Source organism: Neoarius graeffei, chromosome 27 (genome assembly GCF_027579695.1).
Source record: "Neoarius graeffei isolate fNeoGra1 chromosome 27, fNeoGra1.pri, whole genome shotgun sequence".
NCBI classification, from domain to species: Eukaryota; Metazoa; Chordata; class Actinopteri; order Siluriformes; family Ariidae; genus Neoarius; species Neoarius graeffei.
The window spans coordinates 39,382,882-39,405,273 of record NC_083595.1 but is presented as its reverse complement, the minus strand read 5'-3'; the positions used below and the strand labels follow the sequence as shown (position 1 = coordinate 39,405,273).

The window sequence follows — 22,392 nt, the reverse complement described above, 5'->3', positions numbered from 1 at the left end:
GCGGACATGGGGAGAACATGCAAACTCCGCACAGAAAGGCCCTCGAACCCGGGGCTCGAACCCGGACCTTCTTGCTGTGAGGCGACAGCGCTAACCACTACACCACCGTGCCGCCATCAAAATATGTATGAGACCAAATTTGAACTTATTTCCTGATATTTACAGTGCATCTAGATGTGTTGAACAACTTGTTTGAACCCACCAATCTCTCAAATGATCAAAAATATTAGAACACATGACTTTCTCCTTGACCTGGTCTAGCCTGTTAGATGAGCTGTTTAAACAATGAATAGCTGTGAATGTCTACTCTTGGTTTAAGCCCTGAGTTTTGCCTGTGAAGACTGCTGTTAAAAAGTATAAACCAACATAAAGACCAGAGAGCTGCCTCTGGGATAAAAGCAAGCCATTTTGAAACTGTGAAAAGAGGGAAAATCAATCAAAGCCAAACAGCACAAGCACTGAGCATAGCCAATACAACAATTTGGAATGTCCTGAAAACAAACAAATCCACAAACCCAAAGACAACAGTCAGAGACATCACTAACAACCTCCACAGGGCAATCACAATCCACCGTCTGAAGAGGCGACTTCAAGAGTGGAAATACAGAGACCATACCACAAGATGCAAACCGCTCATGAGCAGTATGAATTGGAAGGCCAGACGGGAATTCGCAAAGTAATACAGAGATAAGCCACAAAAGTTCTGGAACAAAGATGAACCTCTACCAAAGTGATGGAAAGGCCAAAGTGTGGAGAAAGAAAGGATCTGCTCAGGAGCCTATATAGACAAGCTGATAAAGTCAAACACAGTGGAGGTAGCGTCATGGCTTGTGCTTGCATGGCTGCTTCTGGAACAGGCTCACTAATCTTTACTGATGATGTAACTCATGATGGTAGCATCCAATCTAACTGAATGCAGCTTGAAGCAAGACAGGTAACCAAAAACACACAGCTAACTCAACAAACGAGTTCATCAGGGGGAAAAAGTGGAAGCTTTTAGGCTCTCAATCAATCGCCAGATCTTAAGTGAATTAAACATGCATTTCGCCTCCTGACAAGACTGAAGGAAGAAACCCCCCAAAACAAATAACTGAAAGAAGCTGTAGTACAAACTTTCTTCAAAAGTATCACAAAAAGAAGAATGTAATAGTTTGGTGATGTCAGTGGGTTGCCAGCTTCATGCACTTACTGCAAGCAAGAGATATGTAGCCAAATATATATTATTTACCAGCTGGAAGGTCCGTATCGTGAAATACCATGACCGAGGTCTGGGCCGAGGTCAGTATTTTCAAGACCTCGGTCACGGTATTTCACGATACGGACCGACCTTAAGCTGATAAATAATATATTTATTTTTCTTTACCAAATTCTAACAGAAAATGAGAGTGCCCAAAAGGGAAACCATAATTAGAACAAACCTGCAATTCCATGTAAATGTCAACCTCACCATGCAAAAATAAAGCAACATGTAATACATCAAAACCACTCCCAGAGATCTCACCTAGGCCTGTATTTTACAGATGTGAATAAGTTGAACCAATTTGTAACCAACCTAATATGTCACTGTCAGTCTTTCTTTCTTATAATGTAAAACCCAAGCTAAAATCAACTTTGATCATGTACAATTCTATATTATTGCCACAAGCCACAGAAATGTATGCTAAAATCCACAAAACAGCAAAACAATAGCCATCCTAAATATTATTTAAGAACTTTGATAGTTTTAGCTGATATTTAGAGAGTTTTTCAAAGGGTTATGGTGGTTAAATTGCTGATTTTCTAAACATATGCCATGTCTATTTCAGACGCGTCACATCCGTAACAGAATTTCGTCACATCCATAACGCTGACTTTTCCTTCCAAAACTCTGCATGAAATACAAAATATTTTAAACAAAGATTTTTTAAAATTCACCTTGGACCCCTCTATCAAACGGATATCTCCATTTCGACATTAGGTTTACGATTTCATAGAGTTTGATAAAAATGTACAGTCACCCAAGAAAAGTGATACTTTTTCTGTCACATCCATAACGCATCTTTTATTGGCATTTTCTGGCATGCCCTAGATGTACTATGGGAATTGTTCTTGTTCTATCACTTCTCCAGTATGGTACAGCCTTAAAATATGCAACACCTGTTTAAATACTGGGAGACAATAAAACATGCACTGGGTCATTTGTTGCCATTTTGAGTTCAAGTGTCACGTCCATAACGCTGGAATTGCTCACTCAGCTTTCTCCTGAAATGTTTTCTTTTATTTCGTCTTCATCAGGGTAGTAAAACTCGCTTTCGCTGTGAACACTGTCGTTATCGCAATCCATACCGTAAAATTAATGCTATTATACTGAGAAATGCGAAAGTAAATGTTGACAAAAAATTGCTACTATGTTTTTTGTTGGGCGGCACGGTGGTGTAGTGGTTAGCGCTGTCGCCTCACAGCAAGAAGGTCCTGGGTTCGAGCCCCGGGGCCGGCGAGGGCCTTTCTGTGTGGAGTTTGCATGTTCTCCCCGTGTCCGCGTGGGTTTCCTCCGGGTGCTCCGGTTTCCCCCACAGTCCAAAGACATGCAGGTTAGGTTAACTGGTGACTCTAAATTGACCGTAGGTGTGAATGTGAGTGTGAATGGTTGTCTGTGTCTATGTGTCAGCCCTGTGATGACCTGGCGACTTGTCCAGGGTGTACCCCGCCTTTCGCCCGTAGTCAGCTGGGATGGGCTCCAGCTTGCCTGCGACCCTGTAGAAGGATGGGGCGGCTAGAGATAATGAGATGAGATGAGATGTTTTTTGTTGTTGTGAATGAGCGAGCCGCCAAAGGTCCGTAACCGGGGTCCGGATCGTAGGATTCCGGACGGCTCGCGAGCCAATCAGAGCGCACGATTTGATGGAAACCGGACCGCGAAAAAAAAAAAAGCATTATTCTATCCACATTCACTGGAAATTAGCAACCGTGCACTCTGCTTGGCTTCTCTACTTCTAGGCTATCAGCTCATAAACCGTGAGTAGAGGAAAAACAAAATGGCAGAGTGTTCTGCTGAACCAACCAAGGACGAAGTAAAAACTCTACTTGAAAACAAAACCCAAAAATACAAAAGCAACAAAATATGGAATTAAAGTATTCGATAGTAAGAACATATCTTTTTTTTATTTTTCAAGAATTATTAGCAGAGCCCCACAGGCATAGAGTGGATACAAAAAGAAACCCATCGAGTTGTTTTCTGATGGTTTCGGTCCTGTGCGTGCGTGCCCTGACTCTACTCATCAGGCCAGAGCTATTCTCTTTCTGTCTATGTTTTGTACAACATAAGGAAACAGTATAGTAACTATAACGGTAAAGAAATAAAACAAAAGAGGCTGGCTATGATGTAAGAAAATTCTACCACCCAGAAACAGATGGGAGCTCCGCTTTTAGGCAGTGCCTAAATCTATATATTATTATAGCATCTTTCACAAATTGCTACCGTCACTTCACCAGTCCGTTGACATTCTTCATCTTTAAGCATGAAAATTTGTTGAAGTTTTTTAGACTGGTTCAAAAGCTCAACGTAGTTTGAAAATTGCATCACTGAAATGTCCAAGGAAGAATTAAAGAAATGTCTAAAGCTATTCTGTACGGTACTTCAGCACAACAGCAAAACGGCACTTGCCAAAAAAACCCCGACCAAAGTCAATTCGTGCAGCCATTGATAGGTTTTTAAGAAATCCGTCTAAGCGGAAATGACTGTCGGACGTTTTGCATAAAGTTTTTATTTATAAAATTTGCAAAAAAATAAAAATTCTCTGTTTCTCAAAATACAGTGAATGTGGACATAATATACATGTTATTTACCAGCTGGAAGGTCCGTATCGTGAAATACCGTGACCGAGTTCTTGAAAGTACTGAGCGAGGCCCTCTGGGAGTGCGTGAGGGAGACTGCGCATGTGCCTGGAGCTGGGGCGGAAACTGTTGTACGCGGCGAGAGGCGCTGCCAGGAGCTGGGGCGGAAACTGTCATACGCTCAGCTGGGAAACACTTGCCAGTCATAACCAGACGGTCGTAAAGTCGATCGGTCGTAAGTCGCATAGGTCGTAAGTCGACGACTACCTGTATGTTATTTACCAGCTGGGAGGTCCGTATCGTGAAATATCGTGACCGAGGTCTTGAAAATACTGAGCAAGGGCCTCTGGGCCGAGGTCAATATTCAAGGCCGAGGTCACGGTATTTCACCATACGGACCGACCTTAAGCTGGTAAATAATATATTTATTTTTTTCTTTTCCAAATTCTAACAGAAAACGAGAGCGCCCGAAAGGGAAAACCGAGCCGAGCCGCCATTTTGAATCCTCATTCACGGCTGTAATGCAAATTGCTTCCTCCTCGGTGTACAGGAAAAAAACTACATTTTGCCACCTATGTATTCCTCTATTTATACAAAATTGAGTCATTCAGGATTCAGCCATGTTTTTGCTCGGTGTTGGCAGCAGTTAGAGGTTTTTAGCTTTCTCCTGAAATGTTTTCTTTTATTTCTTCTTCCTCAGGGTAGTAAAACTCGCTTTCGCTGTGAACACTGTCGTTATCGCTATCCATGCTGTAAAATTAATGCTATTCTCCTGAGAAATGCTGGCAAAAATTTATAAGATTTTTGATAATCTGATAAATAAATCTTATTTATCAGATTATCAAAAAACATTTAAGATAAATGTTGACAAAAAAATTCTACTATGTTTGTTGTTGTGAATGAGCGAGTCGCCAGAGGTCCATAACCAGGGTCTGTATCGTAGGATACGGACCTGCTCGGCAGCCAATCAGAGCGCAGGATTTGATGGAAACCAGACCGCGAAAAAAATAAACAGTTGTTCCACTCAATCTCGTTGTACATGGCTTATAGCGCTATCAGCTTGTAAGACTCGATTTCGTGGAATAATTCTTAATTATTTCCTTAGACTTGCCGTTTCCATACTTTTGCTCAACTTAACTGTTAAACATCTTAAAACATGGCACCTTTGGACTCTGCGACCAATCAAATAAACTACAAGAGTGGTCCGAGAGCACAATATCCCCTGCTGGCAACTATACCACAACTCTGGTAAAATGCGACTGAATTAAATGAAATTGCAATATGCGTATTACCGACGTATAACAAAGAATCCTGTCAAGTTTCATGAAATTCCTCCAAAAATTGTAAGAGGAGTTGATTTCAGAAGGTGAGTACCCTTCCCAGGACGGACGGACGGACGGACGGACAGATGGACATCACCATGACATTATCCCCCTTCGGGCCTTTCGGCCAGCGGGGGCTAATAAAAAACGGGCTTGTCTGTCAGCAAAGGTACCGCGTTCTAAGATGTTTAACATAGCTAGATGTAAATACCAGGAAATGAAAGCTGAAATTTTGATCCATTCTCATATTCGTCTTCAGATCTCATTCCCACATTTCTTCAGCGCATAGCAATAAGAAAAGAACTGACCTGACTGTTCCAATATTTTTGGAGGGATATGTTTTTTTTAAATATATATTTTATACATACATACATACATACACACACACACACACATACATACATATATATATATATATATATATATATATATATATATACATATATATATATACACACACACACACACACACACACACACACACACACACACGCACACACAAAATGGAGAGAAAATGGGTCTGACCTTGTACAGGATCTCCAGCTCAGACATGATCTGTTTCTGCAGTTCCACTGTGATATCAAGAGGAATAACCTATAACAATACACATAATACATCAGTTTCTTTACAATTAGACCCGACTCTTTTATACACACATTAAAAAATTAGGTCAACACAAACACTCTTAGAAATAAATACACAATCATCAGTATTCAGCTGTTCTGTGAGAAGCGGGACAAGAGAGTGCTGTCTGGAAAAAAAAACCCTTACACACAACTTCTGGAAATAAAATGTGGACTGCCACAGCTGAATAGTCTGTAGTTTAACACCAATACTGAAGTGTATCTATTGGTCGCTATCTCTCCCACTCTATCACTTTCTTGCTCCCTCTTCCTTGGCTCAACAGAGTGGAAAAACACATGTAATGTAGCCTCAGATTAGCTAAAATGCTTCTTTAGTTAAGGTTAGATCAGCATCCTCCCATTGAAATAATTGATTACAGGTAAGGCAGTAAGGCCGAGGCCGTGCCGTTACCCCTCATTGGAGAGAGATCGTTTACGGCAGCTAGGAGTGCCCGCTTCACGAGCGCACAGCACAGCAGAGAACTGGGCCACGGTGGCCAAAGATCAGAGTACACGCCGAAAGAGGAGAGATGGAACATAGCAGGAGGACAGGAGATAAAGAGACGCGAGCGCGAGAGACAGACAGCACAGATAGACAGAGGGATATACAGACATGGAGAAAGACAGAGAAGATAGACAGAAAGACAGAAAAAAGAGACAGACAGACAGAAAGAGAGAGGGACATAGACAAAGAGAAAGACAGAGGAAGCAGATAACCAGACCGAGAGAGAGAGAGAGAAGAAGGTGTGAGACAGTCAGGGTCACAGGGACTTCAGGAAGCTTCACTTCAGCTGTCGAGTGATGGACTGCTACATTTACTCCTTTTGCCCTCCAATTAGTATGCCACTATTAACACCAGGTTAACAGTCATTTATCATTATCTGCCATGGATAACTCCATAAACACACACACGGCAAATTAAACACCCACTCTTGAACCACTTCTTCCTCCTTCTCATAAGAGCTCATGAACATCTTTAAGATGAAGGTGTCGATGTGCCTCTTCTTACCTTCACTGCTAGAACCCTCTTCCCCAGGACATGGTATGCTCTGTTAGGGGGAGGAAAAAAAAAAAAAAGTCTGATCTTTGACAGCTAATTCATCAATATAGTCACGTCTATTAATTGCACATAGATAAGTTTGTCAACCCTGTATACAGACAAATTTGATATCGAAAGAAAACATTCATTCACCGACCTAATGTTAACGTTAATGCCATTTATCATTTCGAATGCCGACACACAGTGTTGTAGAACTCGAGACCAGTCTCAAGACCACTTTAAAAAAAAAAAAAAGATATTTTTTGGGCTTTTTTCACCTTTTTATTGGATAGGACAGTGTAGAGACAGGAAATGAGCGGGAGAGAGAGACGGGGAGGGATTGGGAAATGACCTCGGATCGGAATCGAACCCGGGACCCCGGATTCATGGTATGGCGCCTTATCCACCTGAGCCATGACGCCCCTGTCTCAAGACCACCTTTTGAAGGTCTCAGTCTCATCTTGGAATCCAGCGCATTTTTACGTCTCAGACGTAGAGGACTCTGGATTTTATTCCAAGACCGGTCAAGACCACAACTGTGGGGATTTCACTAAATTGCCTGTGTATTGTCTGCTTCAAATGCAGCCAATAACGTGAAGGGGTTACTACAACCCCGATTCCAAAAAAGTTGGGACAAAGTACAAATTGTAAATAAAAATGGAATGCAATAATTTACAAATCTCAAAAACTGATATTGTATTCACAATAGAACATAGACAACATATCAAATGTCGAAAGTGAGACATTTTGAAATTTCATGCCAAATATTGGCTCATTTGAAATTTCATGACAGCAACACGTCTCAAAAAAGTTGGGACAAGGGCAATAAGAGGCTGGAAAAGTTAAAGGTACAAAAAAGGAACAGCTGGAGGATCAAATTGCAACTCATTAGGTCAATTGGCAATAGGTCATTAACATGACTGGGTATAAAAAGAGCATCTTGGAGTGGCAGCGGCTCTCAGAAGTAAAGATGGGAAGAGGATCACCAATCCCCCTAATTCTGCGCCGACAAATAGTGGAGCAATATCAGAAAGGAGTTCGACAGTGTAAAATTGCAAAGAGTTTGAACATATCATCATCTACAGTGCATAATATCATCAAAAGATTCAGAGAATCTGGAAGAATCTCTGTGCGTAAGGGTCAAGTCCGGATAACCATACTGGGTGCCCGTGATCTTCGGGCCCTTAGACGGCACTGCATCACATACAGGCATGCTTCTGTATTGGAAATCACAAAATGGGCTCAGGAATATTTCCAGAGAACATTATCTGTGAACACAATTCACCGTGCCATCCGCCGTTGCCAGCTAAAACTCTGTAGTTCAAAGAAGAAGCCGTATCTAAACATGATCCAGAAGCGCAGACGTCTTCTCTGGGCCAAGGCTCATTTAAAATGGACTGTGGCAAAGTGGAAAACTGTTCTGTGGTCAGACGAATCAAAATTTGAAGTTCTTTATGGAAATCAGGGACGCCGTGTCATTCGGACTAAAGAGGAGAAGGACGACCCAAGTTGTTATCAGCGCTCAGTTCAGAAGCCTGCATCTCTGATGGTATGGGGTTGCATTAGTGCGTGTGGCATGGGCAGCTTACACATCTGGAAAGACACCATCAATGCTGAAAGGTATATCCAGGTTCTAGAGCAACATATGCTCCCATCCAGACGACGTCTCTTTCAAGGAAGACCTTGCATTTTCCAACATGACAATGCCAAACCACATGATGCATCAATTACAGCATCATGGCTGCAGAGAAGAAGGGTCCAGGTACTGAACTGGCCAGCCTGCAGTCCAGATCTTTCACCCATAGAAAACATTTGGCGCATCATAAAACGGAAGATACGACAAAAAAAAGACCTAAGACAGCTGAGCAACTAGAATCCTACATTAGACAAGAATGGGTTAACATTCCTATCCCTAAACTTGAGCAACTTGTCTCCTCAGTCCCCAGACGTTTACAGACTGTTGTAAAGAGAAAAGGGGATGTCTCACAGTGGGAAACGTGGCCTTGTCCCAACTTTTTTGAGATGTGTTGTCGTCATGAAATTTAAAATCCCCTAATTTTTCTCTCTAAATGATACATTTTCTCAGTTTAAACATTTGATATGTCATCTATGTTCTATTCTGAATAAAATATGGAATTTTGAAACTTCCACATCATTGCATTTCGTTTTTATTTACAATTTGTACTTTGTCCCAACTTTTTTGGAATCAGGGTTGTAATTAAAAAGTTTCTTCCTGTTAACAGCCGTCACCCCTCCCCCTCCCCTTCACACACACTGGTCTGGTCCTGGTCTTGACTTGATCTCAACCCCCCAATGTCTTGGTCTCAATACACAACTTGGTCTCGGTTTAGGTGCTCTTGTCGACAACACTACCTACACATATAAAACAATGTAGGTGAAACTGTCAAGTCAAGAACTCAACAACTCATCCAGCATATTGAAATGTAAAAGTCCTTCCCGCACCATGCAATCGGGTGCATTGGGCAGTGCAGATCTCCGTTTCCATAGCCCCCGGGCTCTCGTCTATATAGCTAGGGTTACAGTGGGGGGCTAGTCCTCGGGTAACCGCAAGAGTTTGACTCCCCACTCACATCTGTATTGCAGCATGCCTTGCCAGATAGCAGTAGGTACCTTTTTTTTTTTTAAATGATGATCTTTGGTAATGACCCAACCGCGAGTAGAACTCGCGATCTCCCGATCGAGAGGTGGACACGCTAACCACTAGGCCAACTCGCGGTATATTTATATGTACTTGGATAATTAACAGTTATTCCACAAAATCGAGTCGTACATGAGCTCATAGCCGGCTATAAGCCATGTACGACGAGATGGAGTGGAATAACCATTTTATTCTATCCACCGGATTTTGAGAAACAGAGCATTTTTATTTTTAGCAAATTTGATAAATAAAAACTTTATACAAAACGTCTGACAAAATCATTTCTGCTTAGAATGTAAACAAACCAGCGAAATGACCGTAGCAATTTGTGAAAAAATTGCAATAATAAGAATAAGAATTCTTGGGAAAAAAACAAACAAACAAAAACACTCTTATCATCAAATATTTTTATTCCATATTTTGTTGCGCTTTTTTTTGGGGGGGGGGGGGGGGGGTGTTTTCGAGTAGAGGCTTTATTTCATCCTTGGTTGGTTCAGCAACAGGCTCCGCCATTTTGTTTTTCTCTACTCATGGTATATGAGCTGATATCCTAGTAGTAGAGTAGCCAATCAGAGCGCATGATTGCTCATATCCAGTGAACGTGAATAGAATATCATCTGATAGCTCGGAGGTTATACGAGTTACACACGAGGTACACACTTCTACTTTTCGAGCAAGATTAACAACAGAGGGATTATTTAATTCTGCTGCACGCTCTCAGAGCTTGGCTGACCATGACACGAACACAAGTATGTTGACCCCATGTATGAAGGAGATGGATGAAGAAGGAATACCATATATGAAGACCACGCATTATGATCAACAGGTGTGTGTCAGAGAAAGAGAACAAAGATAGACGTCCGCACAGATGTGTTTGTGTGTGCTGGTGTAAGTAAAGAACAAAAAGTAACAGACAGGCAGTGTGTAGATATTCTTTTCATTGTCTCGTCTTTCCTCTCTGACGCAGTTAGGACACGCTTGCATACGTATGCGATTATGTGAGTGATTAATGTGGAAAAGATGGCTGATCTAGGTTCTGCCCCAGACACCTTGTAAATGCCACAGCCCTTTAATTAATGACACTTCTCTGTGACGGGCCGGCTAACGTGCCTCATTTAGAGCAGGGACATTCGATCCAGCTTGACCCGTCAGCGCCGAGCGGGTAGACGTTACCTTGAAAGACTCCACTGCATCTTCAGGTGTGCACTCATGAACTTGTTTATTACGGACACATGCCATTTGATTGTTATGACAGGCACAATTCCAGGAAATTACTATACACCTACAGGGTGTCTCAAAAAAATGTACTCACACTTTAACTGTCCCTAACATGCTGCCTTTTTTGTGTTGCAGGTGTAATTAATTAATCACAGCATGGCAGGAAATTATCGCACCAAACCAAGAACAATTGACGCATTGAAACTGGAAATTGAAAGAAAATGTCGCGATATTCCCAATGACCTGTTTCGTGACGTTTGCGAATCCCTTGGTGCGCGTTATCAGCGTTGTCTGGACAATAATGGTCATCAATTTGAACATTTGCGAACATGATTCTTCAATTACATATTTGTCTTCTGTATTCGAAGCTATTCCATTTCACTCTATGTTCATAAATAAAGGTTTTCTCGTCATTCAAAGTGAGAGTACATTTTTTTGAGACACCCTGTATATCCGGAAGTAGACAAGCCAAATCTCAAGTGATGTCTGAAAACAAAAGTATTCTTTATCATTTATAACGTATCGAGAATCGTGTAATGCATCATGACATACTCTCCCTTCCAGGTGCAATTAAATGTAGTTTAATGAAGGCACTGCTGCTTAAATTTGGCAAGAGATAATAAATATGGGAAATATTCCAGGAGTGAAGGAAATACACTGAATTAGTAAATAGGAAGTGACGTGACTGGAATTATTTATGCAGATTAAAGCTGACATATAGTCATGTCCTAATTCCAAACAACATAACCAAAGAGGAATTCATATCACAACTTGCCACGGTACACGGTTATTCTTTAATTGTTAATACGTAACATAACCTAAGATTTTGCTTGCTTGCTCGCTCTCGATCTCATCTCTGTCCTTGACCTCTGTCAGCCAACCAATAGGACGAATGATTGAAGGCTGACAGGTCTGAGGTCAGGGTAACGTAACCGTAGCAACAGTTGGGAACTGCTCCTGCCCGCGGTAAACGTGTCTCTATACAGTGTGTTATTTAAACTTCAGAGCCTTCTGTAATGAAAGCTCCGTCATGTACTATTCATGGGCCTCTCAATGGCAGCCATCCGAACACATACACACACACAGGTTCGGGTTACAGAATGCACCAGACCATACACTCTCTCTATCTCTGACTCCCTCGCTCACCTGAGATGACCCCTGGCCAGGTGCTGACCTCGGTCAGGATATAGCACATTGGGGTGGAATAGCACAGAGTAGAAGGAGAGACGGAGGGCACGATGAGGAGGTAAGAACGAGGTCATGGTCTCGGCTTTTCAATACACACGGATAGATCACATAACGCTGACTGGCTTGCTATTCATGGGAACAGATAGTTAATTGGAAATTAAAACTGGTATTTTTGCACCGAATGTTACATCTACCATAATTTCCTGTTATAGAAACGCCCAACAGATCTCCTAAATTCTACAGAGAAGACCTTTAAAATAAAATATGAAAGCTCGGCAGATGAAGACAAAAAGGAAGAAGGGACGCCAATGTCAACAGAAGCACCTGTACAAATCAAATGTGAGGTAGCTAGCCAGCTAGTCGACATGCTGTTAAGTAAATGTGGCTTCTTCAGGATCCATGTCCACTCACGGAGCAAAAATAAACAGAACATTCGGTCGTAGCACGTCCAAAATGTCACTTACTTGATATTAATTTCTTGTTTATCGAACTGTTGTACTGAAAAGCATTATTACACTCGAGGTCGTGCTGTGGTACTGAATATCAGCACGGCTGCGATTAGCTACAGCCTCATGCCTGTGACCGAACCACAGCTGTGCTGATATTCAGTACGACAGCATTCCCTCTTTTGTGGTGCATCTTAAAGCTAGACGGCCTTTCGATTTCATCAAATCGGTGAAATTTAGTTCCCTCTGAAATTTGGTCATTGTGATAGATGTTTATTTCTGTCATATCTCACAAAATATCAGGCCATTCTGTGGCTGGGAAGTTATTTAATTTAAGGGGATTAAAGCAAATGTGCATGAAATCGCTCGCTTCGCGCAGGGAAGTAGACAGAGGAAGTTCGTGTGTGTGCGCATGTACAGGTTTACCTTTGACCGTGCACTGACAGTTACATCATCTTGTCGCTAAATGAACAGCTGATCACACCAAGGTGCTCGCTGACCGCCGATATTTATTAGTTTGGTCCTGCGTTTCCTTTCCTTCGTATATAACATAACGTCTTGGATTTTTTTTGTAGTCCAAATCCTGCGCTCTGATTGGCTGGTGAGCAGGTCCGTATCCTACGGTACGGACCCCAGTTACGGACCCCGGTTACGGACCTCTGGCGACTCGCTCGTTCACAAGAACAACAAACATAGTATAATTTTTTGTCAACATTTATAATTTTTTTTATAAGATTTATTTATAAGATTATCAAAAATGTTATACATTTTTGCCAGAATTTCTCAGGAGATTAGCATTAATTTTACAGCATGGATAGTGTTAACGACAGCGTTCACAGCGAAAGCGAGTTTTACTACCCTGAGGAAAAAGAAATAAAAGAAAACATTTCAGGAGAAAGCTAAAAACCTGTAATTTGCTAACGCAGAGCAAAAACATGGCTGAATCCTGAATGACTCCTATTTGTATAAATAGGGGACTGCATAGGCGGCAAAATGTAGTTTTTTTCCTGCCACGGAAGTGCACTTGTATACCGAGGAGGAAGCCATTTGCATTACAGCCGTGAATGAGGATTCAAAATGGCGGCTCGGCTCGGTTTTCCCTGTCGGGCGCTCTCGTTTTCTGTTAGAATTTGGTAAAGAAAAAAATATATTATTTACCAGCTTAAGGTCGGTCCGTATGGTGAAATACCGTGACCTCGGCCTTGAATACTGACCTCGGCCCAGAGGGCCTCGCTCAGTACTTTCAAGACCTCGGTCACGGTATTTCACGATACGGACCTCCCAGCTGGTAAATAACATATTTCTTCTCGCTTTCCGTTACTGTAGTCGGTCTTTCACGCTTCATTCGCACACTCACATCCTCCATTTTTCTCTCCTGTTTCAAATTTGTATCCCACAATGCCTTACGCGAACGGGGAAAGCCCACCACGTGATGCATGACGTAGTATTTTGTATTGGGTCATGGTGAAAAAGGAAAAAATAGCGGAGAATTTAAGGCCACGTCGCCCGAAACTCTAATTGTTCTATTAAAACAAACCTAAAAGTCTGTGATTCGAATTCAGTAGCTTTTGGTCCACTAAACAAAAATAATTGGGTGTCAGGGATAATTCTATTTATGACCTCCACTTGAAAAATCCGAAAGGCAGTCTACCTTTAACTAAATTATTACAAGACATGAAAAGCATTTCTAAAACACTTCTCCAATTATTTTAAGGCATATTTCTGCATTACTAATGCCACTCGTTTATTGTCCTGATACTGAAGTGTGTAGAAGGTATTTACCATTTTTATTTTGTTCATAAATCACCAATGCAACAGATGCCAATTTACATTGTTTATATAATTAAGAAAATGTTATAATAATTATATATGCAATATTATTCTAGCCACATTTCACTGGATATGAGCAATCGCGTGCTCTGATTGGCTACTCTACTACTAGGCTATCAGCTGATATACCAAGAGTGGAGAAAAACAAGATGGCGGAGCGTGTTGCTGAACCAACTGAGGACGTGGGGGGGGGAACGACTTTTTTCCACTCGAAAACAAAACCCCCAAAAATAAAAAGCAACAACATATGGAATGAAAGTCTTTGATGGAAATAACGTATCTTTTTTTTTTCAAGAATTATTATTATAGCATTTTACACAAACTGCAATGGTCATTTCGCCAGTTTGTCTACATTCTCAGCAGAAATTATTTTGTCAGATGTTTTGTATTAGTTTTTATTTATCAAATTTGCAAAAGATAAAAATAAAAATGCTCTGTTTCTCAAAATTCCAGTGAATGTGGAGTGAATAAAACAGCTATTCCACTCAATCTTGTCGTACATGACTTATAGCCAACTCGGCGCTATGCGTCTTGTCGGCTATCAGCTCATGTACGTCTCGATTCCATGGAATAACTTAAATATAAGATGATAAACCTAACCAAACCTCAGCCTTAAAGTGCATATCACAGGTAAATTCAGGAGCGAGGTCAATGTAATTCTCCTATTTTATATTAAACTTTGGTCAAATATCTGTAACATTTTGCATTTTGTGACTTTTTTTTTTGCCTTGCGCAATACCAGAAAAATTCAGTTGAAATCAAGCCATTTGAGGCGAATTGGTCCGCCTCTGAAAAAACTTGGCACTTGGATTTCCTGGGAAACATTGATTTTCGTGACTTCGCGTGTGGGACGCCTCCTTCTGCATCCTACGTCAGCGCTGGTTTGTTTATGAGAAAACGACCTGGTGGTTTTCTGCAAATTTCTTCAACGTTATCGCGTAATTATTAAAATGGTTAACAGATGTATCGTAGGAGGCTGTAGCAACACCAATCTTGATGGGATTAGTACTCATCGTTTCCCAAAAGACCGGACAATGAGGGAGAAATGGGAGCGCTTGGTCTACACAGGCTGTGCACTGAAACCGTGCAAGCTCTCACAGCCTGCTGGCGCTTCCGCAGATAACGTCACGAATCTGGCTCCAGACTCCCTTGGGATTTTTCCAGACGCGTTTTATTTTTTTCCGCTGTAGACATATGGCCTTGTGCAAAATTACCCTTCTGGATGAGTGTGTAAAGGGACATAGTTTCATATAAATAAATAAATAAATATATTTCGGGCGGCACGGTGGTGTAGTGGTTAGCGCTGTCACCTCACAGCAAGAAGGTCCGGGTTTGAGCCCCGGGGCCAGCGAGGGCCTTTCTGTGTGGAGTTTGCATGTTCTCCCCCCGTGTCCGCGTGGGTTTCCTCCGGGTGCTCCGGTTTCCCCCACAGTCCAAAGACATGCAGGTTAGGTTAACTGGTGACTCTAAATTGACCGTAGGTGTGAATGTGAGTGTGAATGGTTGTCTGTGTCTATGTGTCAGCCCTGTGATGACCTGGCGACTTGTCCAGGGTGTACCCCGCCTTTCGCCCGTAGTCAGCTGGGATAGGCTCCAGCTTGCCTGCGACCCTGTAGAACAGGATAAAGCGGCTAGAGATAATGAGATTATATATATATATATATATATATATATATATATATATATATATATATATAGGTCCAGAACATGCACTTTAAAATCTTTTGACTTTGTTTTTTCCAGGAAATATATGTATAAAAAACAAAAGGACTACCTAACTGCCCCATATCATTTTATTATTCCTCTAAAACACCACACACACTTACACATTTCTACTACACACACTGCTGGCGGTCATGACTCATTGAAAATGGCCTACAAAATAAAGAGACTAATGAACAAATTAGTACTCCTCAAAGGTCTTTAACGCATATTTTTAGTGCACGGTTCACTTTAGTCAGGAATGGCTTTTCTTTTTTTTTTGTCCACGATAGTCCACAAGATTCAGAGCACTTGGGCTTTACTGTCCTATAAAGAGGAGCTCACAGCAGGCTGAGCTCACAGCACAGTCTGGACCATGGCAATAAACCACAGGGTGCGTACTGATCTATTACTGGATCAACACCACAGAACAATAACCCTGTGCTGCTGTCTAATCGTCAGTGGCCACTACTCATAAAAAGGACCCGGGGTTTAAAGGCCGAGGCTGAGCTCATGGCCCGTTCACACATCATCGCTGGGTTGCCAGGTACTCAGGGCTATTCCGCAGCAGCTATTTAAGCGACTTTCAGGCCGGTCAACTCGCACACCAAGGCTGGTCAGGACGTATGATAAAATGCAAAGTAAGGTAGTTCGCGTCCGTTTTTCCAAATATAGTTTCAAACACCCTGGAGGCGAAACCGGATTGTCTTATTTTTGTCAGCGTGTGGGTGTAAGCAAGAGCCATGCTCTGACACATAATAACAGTACACCTGGAAGCACAGCGGGTTAGGTGAACACATTTATTTTTAAAAGGAAAGCAATTTAAGCTAAATACCCCAGGCACTGTAGTGTAGCGTAGTGTGATGGTTACAGAAGTATTTATTTTGCATAGCGCAGATAGATAGAGTGTGCATGTGTGTAGTAAAGGTGACCAAGGACAACGGTGTGGATATATGGCTCCATGGCCTTGTTATTCCCATGACACATACTGAATTATATTATGTCAAATTTCAGTTAGTAGATGGAACACAAACCAAACGTATTTACATTTGCCCTCGAAAAACAGCCAAAACACAACCTGTGAGAGAGCATTCACAATGACGTGCAGGTAAATACAATGCATATGAACAGACGCCTAAGTGTAAAAAAAACCCACGGTCAAACGTTACATACTGAAAACAAACCGGTTCTTAAGAACCTCCGAGTCCCGGGGCGTCGTGGCTCAGGTGGATAAGGCGCCATACCATAAATCCGTAGCCTGGCAAGCCAGACTAAATGTGAATATTTAGTCTGGCCTCGATCCGTAGACATTTCTGAAGGGTGGGGGTGGAACAACCCGCTGTCTTTCAAACTGTCTCTGTGCGTATAGGCCAACGCTCTGACCAATCAGCGCAACAGTGACTGTGACGTAGTCAGAGCGACAGAAAGCAGTGGGGGAGGCCTTGAAATAAATTATTTTTCAAAATGCGTATCAATTAATAAACAGGTTCTAGATATTAAGAAGTTTGGAGATAATGACCACAAGTTTGGAGTCTGTACCATATACTTAACATACACTTATTTTTTTCAAGTGTTTTTCAAGTGTTTGCTTAAACTGTTTTTGAGAGGTTTTATTTAGTGGTGTTTGGTAAAATAATTTCCCTTAAATTTAAAATAACGGGAAAATAAGAAACAATCAAAAAGTAAATGTTTCAAAGCTGTTTATTAATTCTTCGTACTGCACAAACTAGCCCCATCCTTTTGGCTACGAGCGGAGCCAGCTGGTAGATCAGACTTTTGCCGTAGCCGGTCGGCAAAACAGCGAAAACGCCCTTCTTGAAAAGGAATGAGCGGAGAGCCTCTTCCTGCTCATGTTTCAACGAAAACTCCAAGTCTAATTCTTCTAAAACTGATTCCAAAGCAGAGTCAAACGCGCGCTGTTCACTAGCCGTAGCCATCTTTCCTGTTGTGCTTTCTCCAGCGTCGCGCAGCCTTGTCGTCACTCCTGCAAAAGCCCACCCAAAGAATCCAAACAAAAACCTTGCGTTGTGATTGGCGGGCACGATTTGATGCCCGGGGTGTTTTTGTTTATATGGTGCGAGGCTAGACCCACTCGCTAGGGAAAAATATTTTTGGCCGCTAGGCGGGTGGGTCTAGTTTACTAGGCTAATAAATCCGGGGACCCGGGTTCGATTCCGGCCCGAGGTCATTTCCCGATCCCTCCCCGTCTCTCTCTCTCCCGCTCATTTCCTGTCTCTACACTGTCCTATCCAATAAAGGTGCAAAAAGCCCAAAAAAATCTCTTTAAAAAAAAAAAAGAACCTCCGAGTCCTGGAGCTGAAGTTGGCGCAGTATGCTAATCAGCAGGTCCACATCAAATGGGTCAAGCAATACCAGCTTTCTCATGTTAATAACATTTATAATTGAATAAGAAGAAAAAAAAAAGGAAGAAAAAAAAACCCAGTTCAGTATTTTCTGGCATAGGGACAATAATGGAGTGGATGAATTTTCTGACTAGCTCAGGTTGCACCGTCAACTTTTCAATCAATCAAATCAATCAATCCAAAACAAACTGGAACATTTTCCACCATCTTTCTGATCCAGTGCCATGCCATTCTATAATCCAGCCCTGACTTTCAAATACCACAATTTTCAGAATATACGCCCAAATTACTGATATCAAATGAATTCAAAACCGATCATCTCCCCCGTCTTTCTTCATAACATCCATCTTATTTTATTATAATCCACATTCACCGGATATGAACAATCGCACGCTCTGATTGACTGCTCTACTACTAGGCTATCGGCTCATATACCCTAAGTAGATAAAAACAAAATGGCGGCGTGTTGCTGAACCAACCGAGGACGAAATAAAACTCTACTCGAAAACAAAACCCCAAAAACTACAAAAAAAAAAAAAGCGACAAAATTTGGAATAAAATATTTGATGGTAAGAACGTAGCTTTTTATTTTTCAAGAATTACGATCGCATTTTTCACAAATTGCTCCTGTCGTTTCGCCGGTTTGCTTCCATTCTTGATCCTTAAAGTGCCATTCCACCATTGGATGTATTCTTTGGCATAAAATACAATATATTTTGACAACATATATAAATGGTATCACTAGATAGAGAAATCTTTTAGCTTCAAAATGATATATCAAACATAATTTTTTGACAACGACAAGTATATTAATTTTGTGACCAAAGTCACCTACCCTTTTAATTTCTGCGCGTGATGTCATCGGCAGGTTCCCCTTCTTGTGTACCACGTGACGTATGACGTGGCACATATTATCAGCAATGGCAGATAGAACGCGATTAAAATAATACCAATAAATCTAGCTAATACCAATAAATCTAGCTAACTGAAAGATTAACTCAATTTTTCGCAATTTTTTTTGGCCCCCATATACGAGGAGAAATGACTCTCTCACTTTGGGGGTTTCCTGGTCTAAAAATAGACCGACACGTGGTACACAAGAAGGGGAACCTGTCGATGACATCACGTTTCACTACCACGCGGAAATTAAAAGGGTAGGTGACTTTGGTCGCAAAATTAATATACTTGTCGTTGTCAAAAAATTATGTTTGATATATCATTTTGAAGCTAAAAGATTTCTCTGTCTAGTCATGTTGTCATAAAATATATTGTATTTTATGCCAAAGAATACATCCAATGGTGGAATGGCACTTTAAGCATTAAAATTTGTTGATTTTTTTTTTTTAAGATTGTTTCAAAAGTTTAAATAAGTTTGAAAAAATGACATAACTGAAATGTCCAAGGAAGAATTAAATAAATCGCTAAAGCTATTCTATAGCTCGGTACGACAGCAAGATGGCACTTTCGACAAAAAACAACACGAAAGTGAATTCCTGCAGCCATCGATGGGTTTTAAGGAATCCACCTAAGTGGAAATGATTGTCGGATGTTTTGTATAAAGTTTTTATTGATCGAATTTGCAAAAAATATAAAAACGCTGTTTCGCAAAATCCAGCGATTGTGGATATAATCAAAGAATTATTCCACGAAATCGAGTCGTACACGAGCTGATAGCCGACGAGGCGCTACGCCTCGTCGGCTATCAGCTCGTGTACGACTCGATTTCGTGGAATAATTCTTTTATTATACGTGAATATATTACAGACTCTACGTTAATCATTTTCATTTTATTCCAATCAAATGAGTTCAGCTGAATGATGAATGGTCATATTTATATTAATCTACAGTATCCATCATAAATAAAATAAATTAGTTCGGGTTCGGAATCTCGGAGCATTTCAGCTGATAGCGGTGACTAGGTGTCCTGTCATGTTATCTGCTCGGTAGCAATAGATCATTCGGGAAATAGAAATCGGCTTCGCAGGAGTCAAGCTGAATCAATTTCATTCCTTAGCGCCAAAAATCGATATTACCCGCATTTGGCAACCTTCACTTTATAAAATAAATAATCATCCCGGCCCCAGCTGCCTGTCAGCGGCTTTGAGCAGGCTGAGTGGGCGCTGGACTATTGAGTGAGTATGTGCACACAAGATGAGAAAACACAACTAAGCAAGATACAGTACGTGTCCTTTTGCTTCAATTATACCGTATTTATAGCGACTTCATTGAATTGGAATGGCCAGTGAAGAGATAAGTGCGTGATGAGTCCAATTAAAATTCAAGGTAAAGAAGAGGTGAAGAGGACTCACTTGTATACGGTTCCTCCGTTTCCATGGCCGAGCTGCTCCTGGTACTGGATGTCTTGTTCATTTATCTTGTAGATTAAAAAAGGAGAGAGAAGGAATGAAAGATAGGTACAGAAAGGAGAAAGGACACACAACCATAAAATAGAAAGATGTCACTAGGGAACAGAAATATTTGGGGGGAGGGAAAAAAAAAAAAAAAAGGCAACCGCAGGCCATAAACAACGGGTTCGACTCTCGGGTCATTTCAAGAGGAGCAGCAAAGCGGGAGCAGGATCAATAACAACATTTGCTGTCCAATTTAGAAAAGGACACGTTTGGGGGTGGGAGAGATGGCAACTCTAACGACCATTTGTTTACCTGTGCTGTCTTGCTTAACTCTGACAAAGGCTGTCAAAACATGTATGAAACAGTTTGGCCCCCCTGCTGACACCAGCAGGCTACAGGGAGAAATTTGTCCTCTACTGGAAAGATACACACACTGACCTCCTTCTACTCCGACACACACATACAAAATGCGAACCATCTCCTTGAACCAACACAGATTTCTGGGCTACGTCTGAACATGAAACATCTATGGCAGTTAATTGAAGGTCTATATTAAGAATGTCAATGCTAAACGTTCGCACAATTAACGAACCAAGGTCTGGTCGATGTGCATTAGGGGTGGGTATTGCCAACAACCTCGCGATACGATACACATCACGATACAGGGGTCATGATACGATACGTGTGCATCCCGATACATGGTCTTCAAGGCGATACGTATCCCGATATTTCACATTACTTAACATACATTTTTAAGAAAACAGACATATGTATTGAGGTATTTCACCTGACGTCACAGGGTCACGTGACGCCCCGGTGTCCGCCATTTTGAAGGTCAAGCTAGCTAATGTCAACAACATAGTAGCTGGTATGTTACTGTAGCAATGTTTACGTTCAGTCATTTGGATGACTGTTAAAACCTTTCAGTCTCAAGTTTTTCCTTTACTGTATTTACTAGTTTACTGTAATTATGATCCGGCAGCTATTTACACCGGATCCAGTGTAAATAGCTGCCGGAGCGCGCTCCGGCTTGCTCCCCCTCAAATTAAGCAGCGCGCTCCGGCTTGCTCCCGGAGTGCTCCGGCTGAGGTTCTGGAGCGTGCTCTGGCTTGCTCCCCCTCAAATTAAGCAGTGCGCTCTGGCTTGCTCCCCCTCAAATTAAGCAGCGCGCTCCGGCTTGCTCCCCCTCAAATTAAGCAGTGCGCTCCAGCTTGCTCCCCCTCAAATTAAGCAGCGCGCTCGGGCTTGCTCCCCCTCAAATTAAACAGCGCGATCCGGCTTGCTCCCCCTCAAATTAAGCAGCGCGCTCCGGCTTGCTCCCGGAGTGCTCCGGCCGAGGTTCCAGAGCGCGCTCCGGCTTGCTCCCCCTCAAATTAAGCAGCGCGCTCCGGCTTGCTTAATTAAGCAAGCCAGACCGCGCTGCTTAATTTGAGGGGGAGCAAGCCGGAGCGTGCTCCGGCAGCTATTTACACTGGATCCGGTGTAAATAGCTGCCGGATCATAATTACAGTAAACTAGTAAATACAGTAAAGGAAAAACTTGAGACTGAAAGGTTTTAACAGTCATCCAAATGACTGAACGTAAACATTGCTACAGTAACATACCAGCTACTATGTTGTTGACATTAGCTAGTGCTAACAGCTAGCTGCTAGTACACTGCTACAACACAGACACCGACCCTAATAATACAGTTCTTGGTCATTGCCTGGTAACAGCAAATTTATAACGGGCCATGTCTCAACAGACTAAGAAGTTATTTCAATGACATTTAATAACATTTTGTTTATCCTGAGGACCGAAAGTAAATGAAAATGTGAACAAACCTTAGCTGTAATAAGA

At 41.7% G+C, this 22,392-nt stretch overlaps 1 protein-coding gene across 2 annotated transcripts in view; it reads right to left on the bottom strand.

Annotated features, from left to right (window-relative positions):
• The window catches only part of map2k5 (mitogen-activated protein kinase kinase 5), a 154,521-nt gene that overhangs the window by 88,713 nt on the left and 43,416 nt on the right, over window positions 1-22,392 (bottom strand). For both annotated transcript variants that reach the window (XM_060911120.1, XM_060911121.1), the window contains exons 8-10: window positions 20,512-20,576; window positions 6,768-6,807; window positions 5,661-5,729 (exon numbers count right to left, since the gene is read on the bottom strand). In XM_060911120.1, the coding sequence (XP_060767103.1) occupies window positions 5,661-5,729; window positions 6,768-6,807; window positions 20,512-20,576 (174 nt within the window). The remainder of the gene's footprint in view (window positions 1-5,660; window positions 5,730-6,767; window positions 6,808-20,511; window positions 20,577-22,392) is intronic.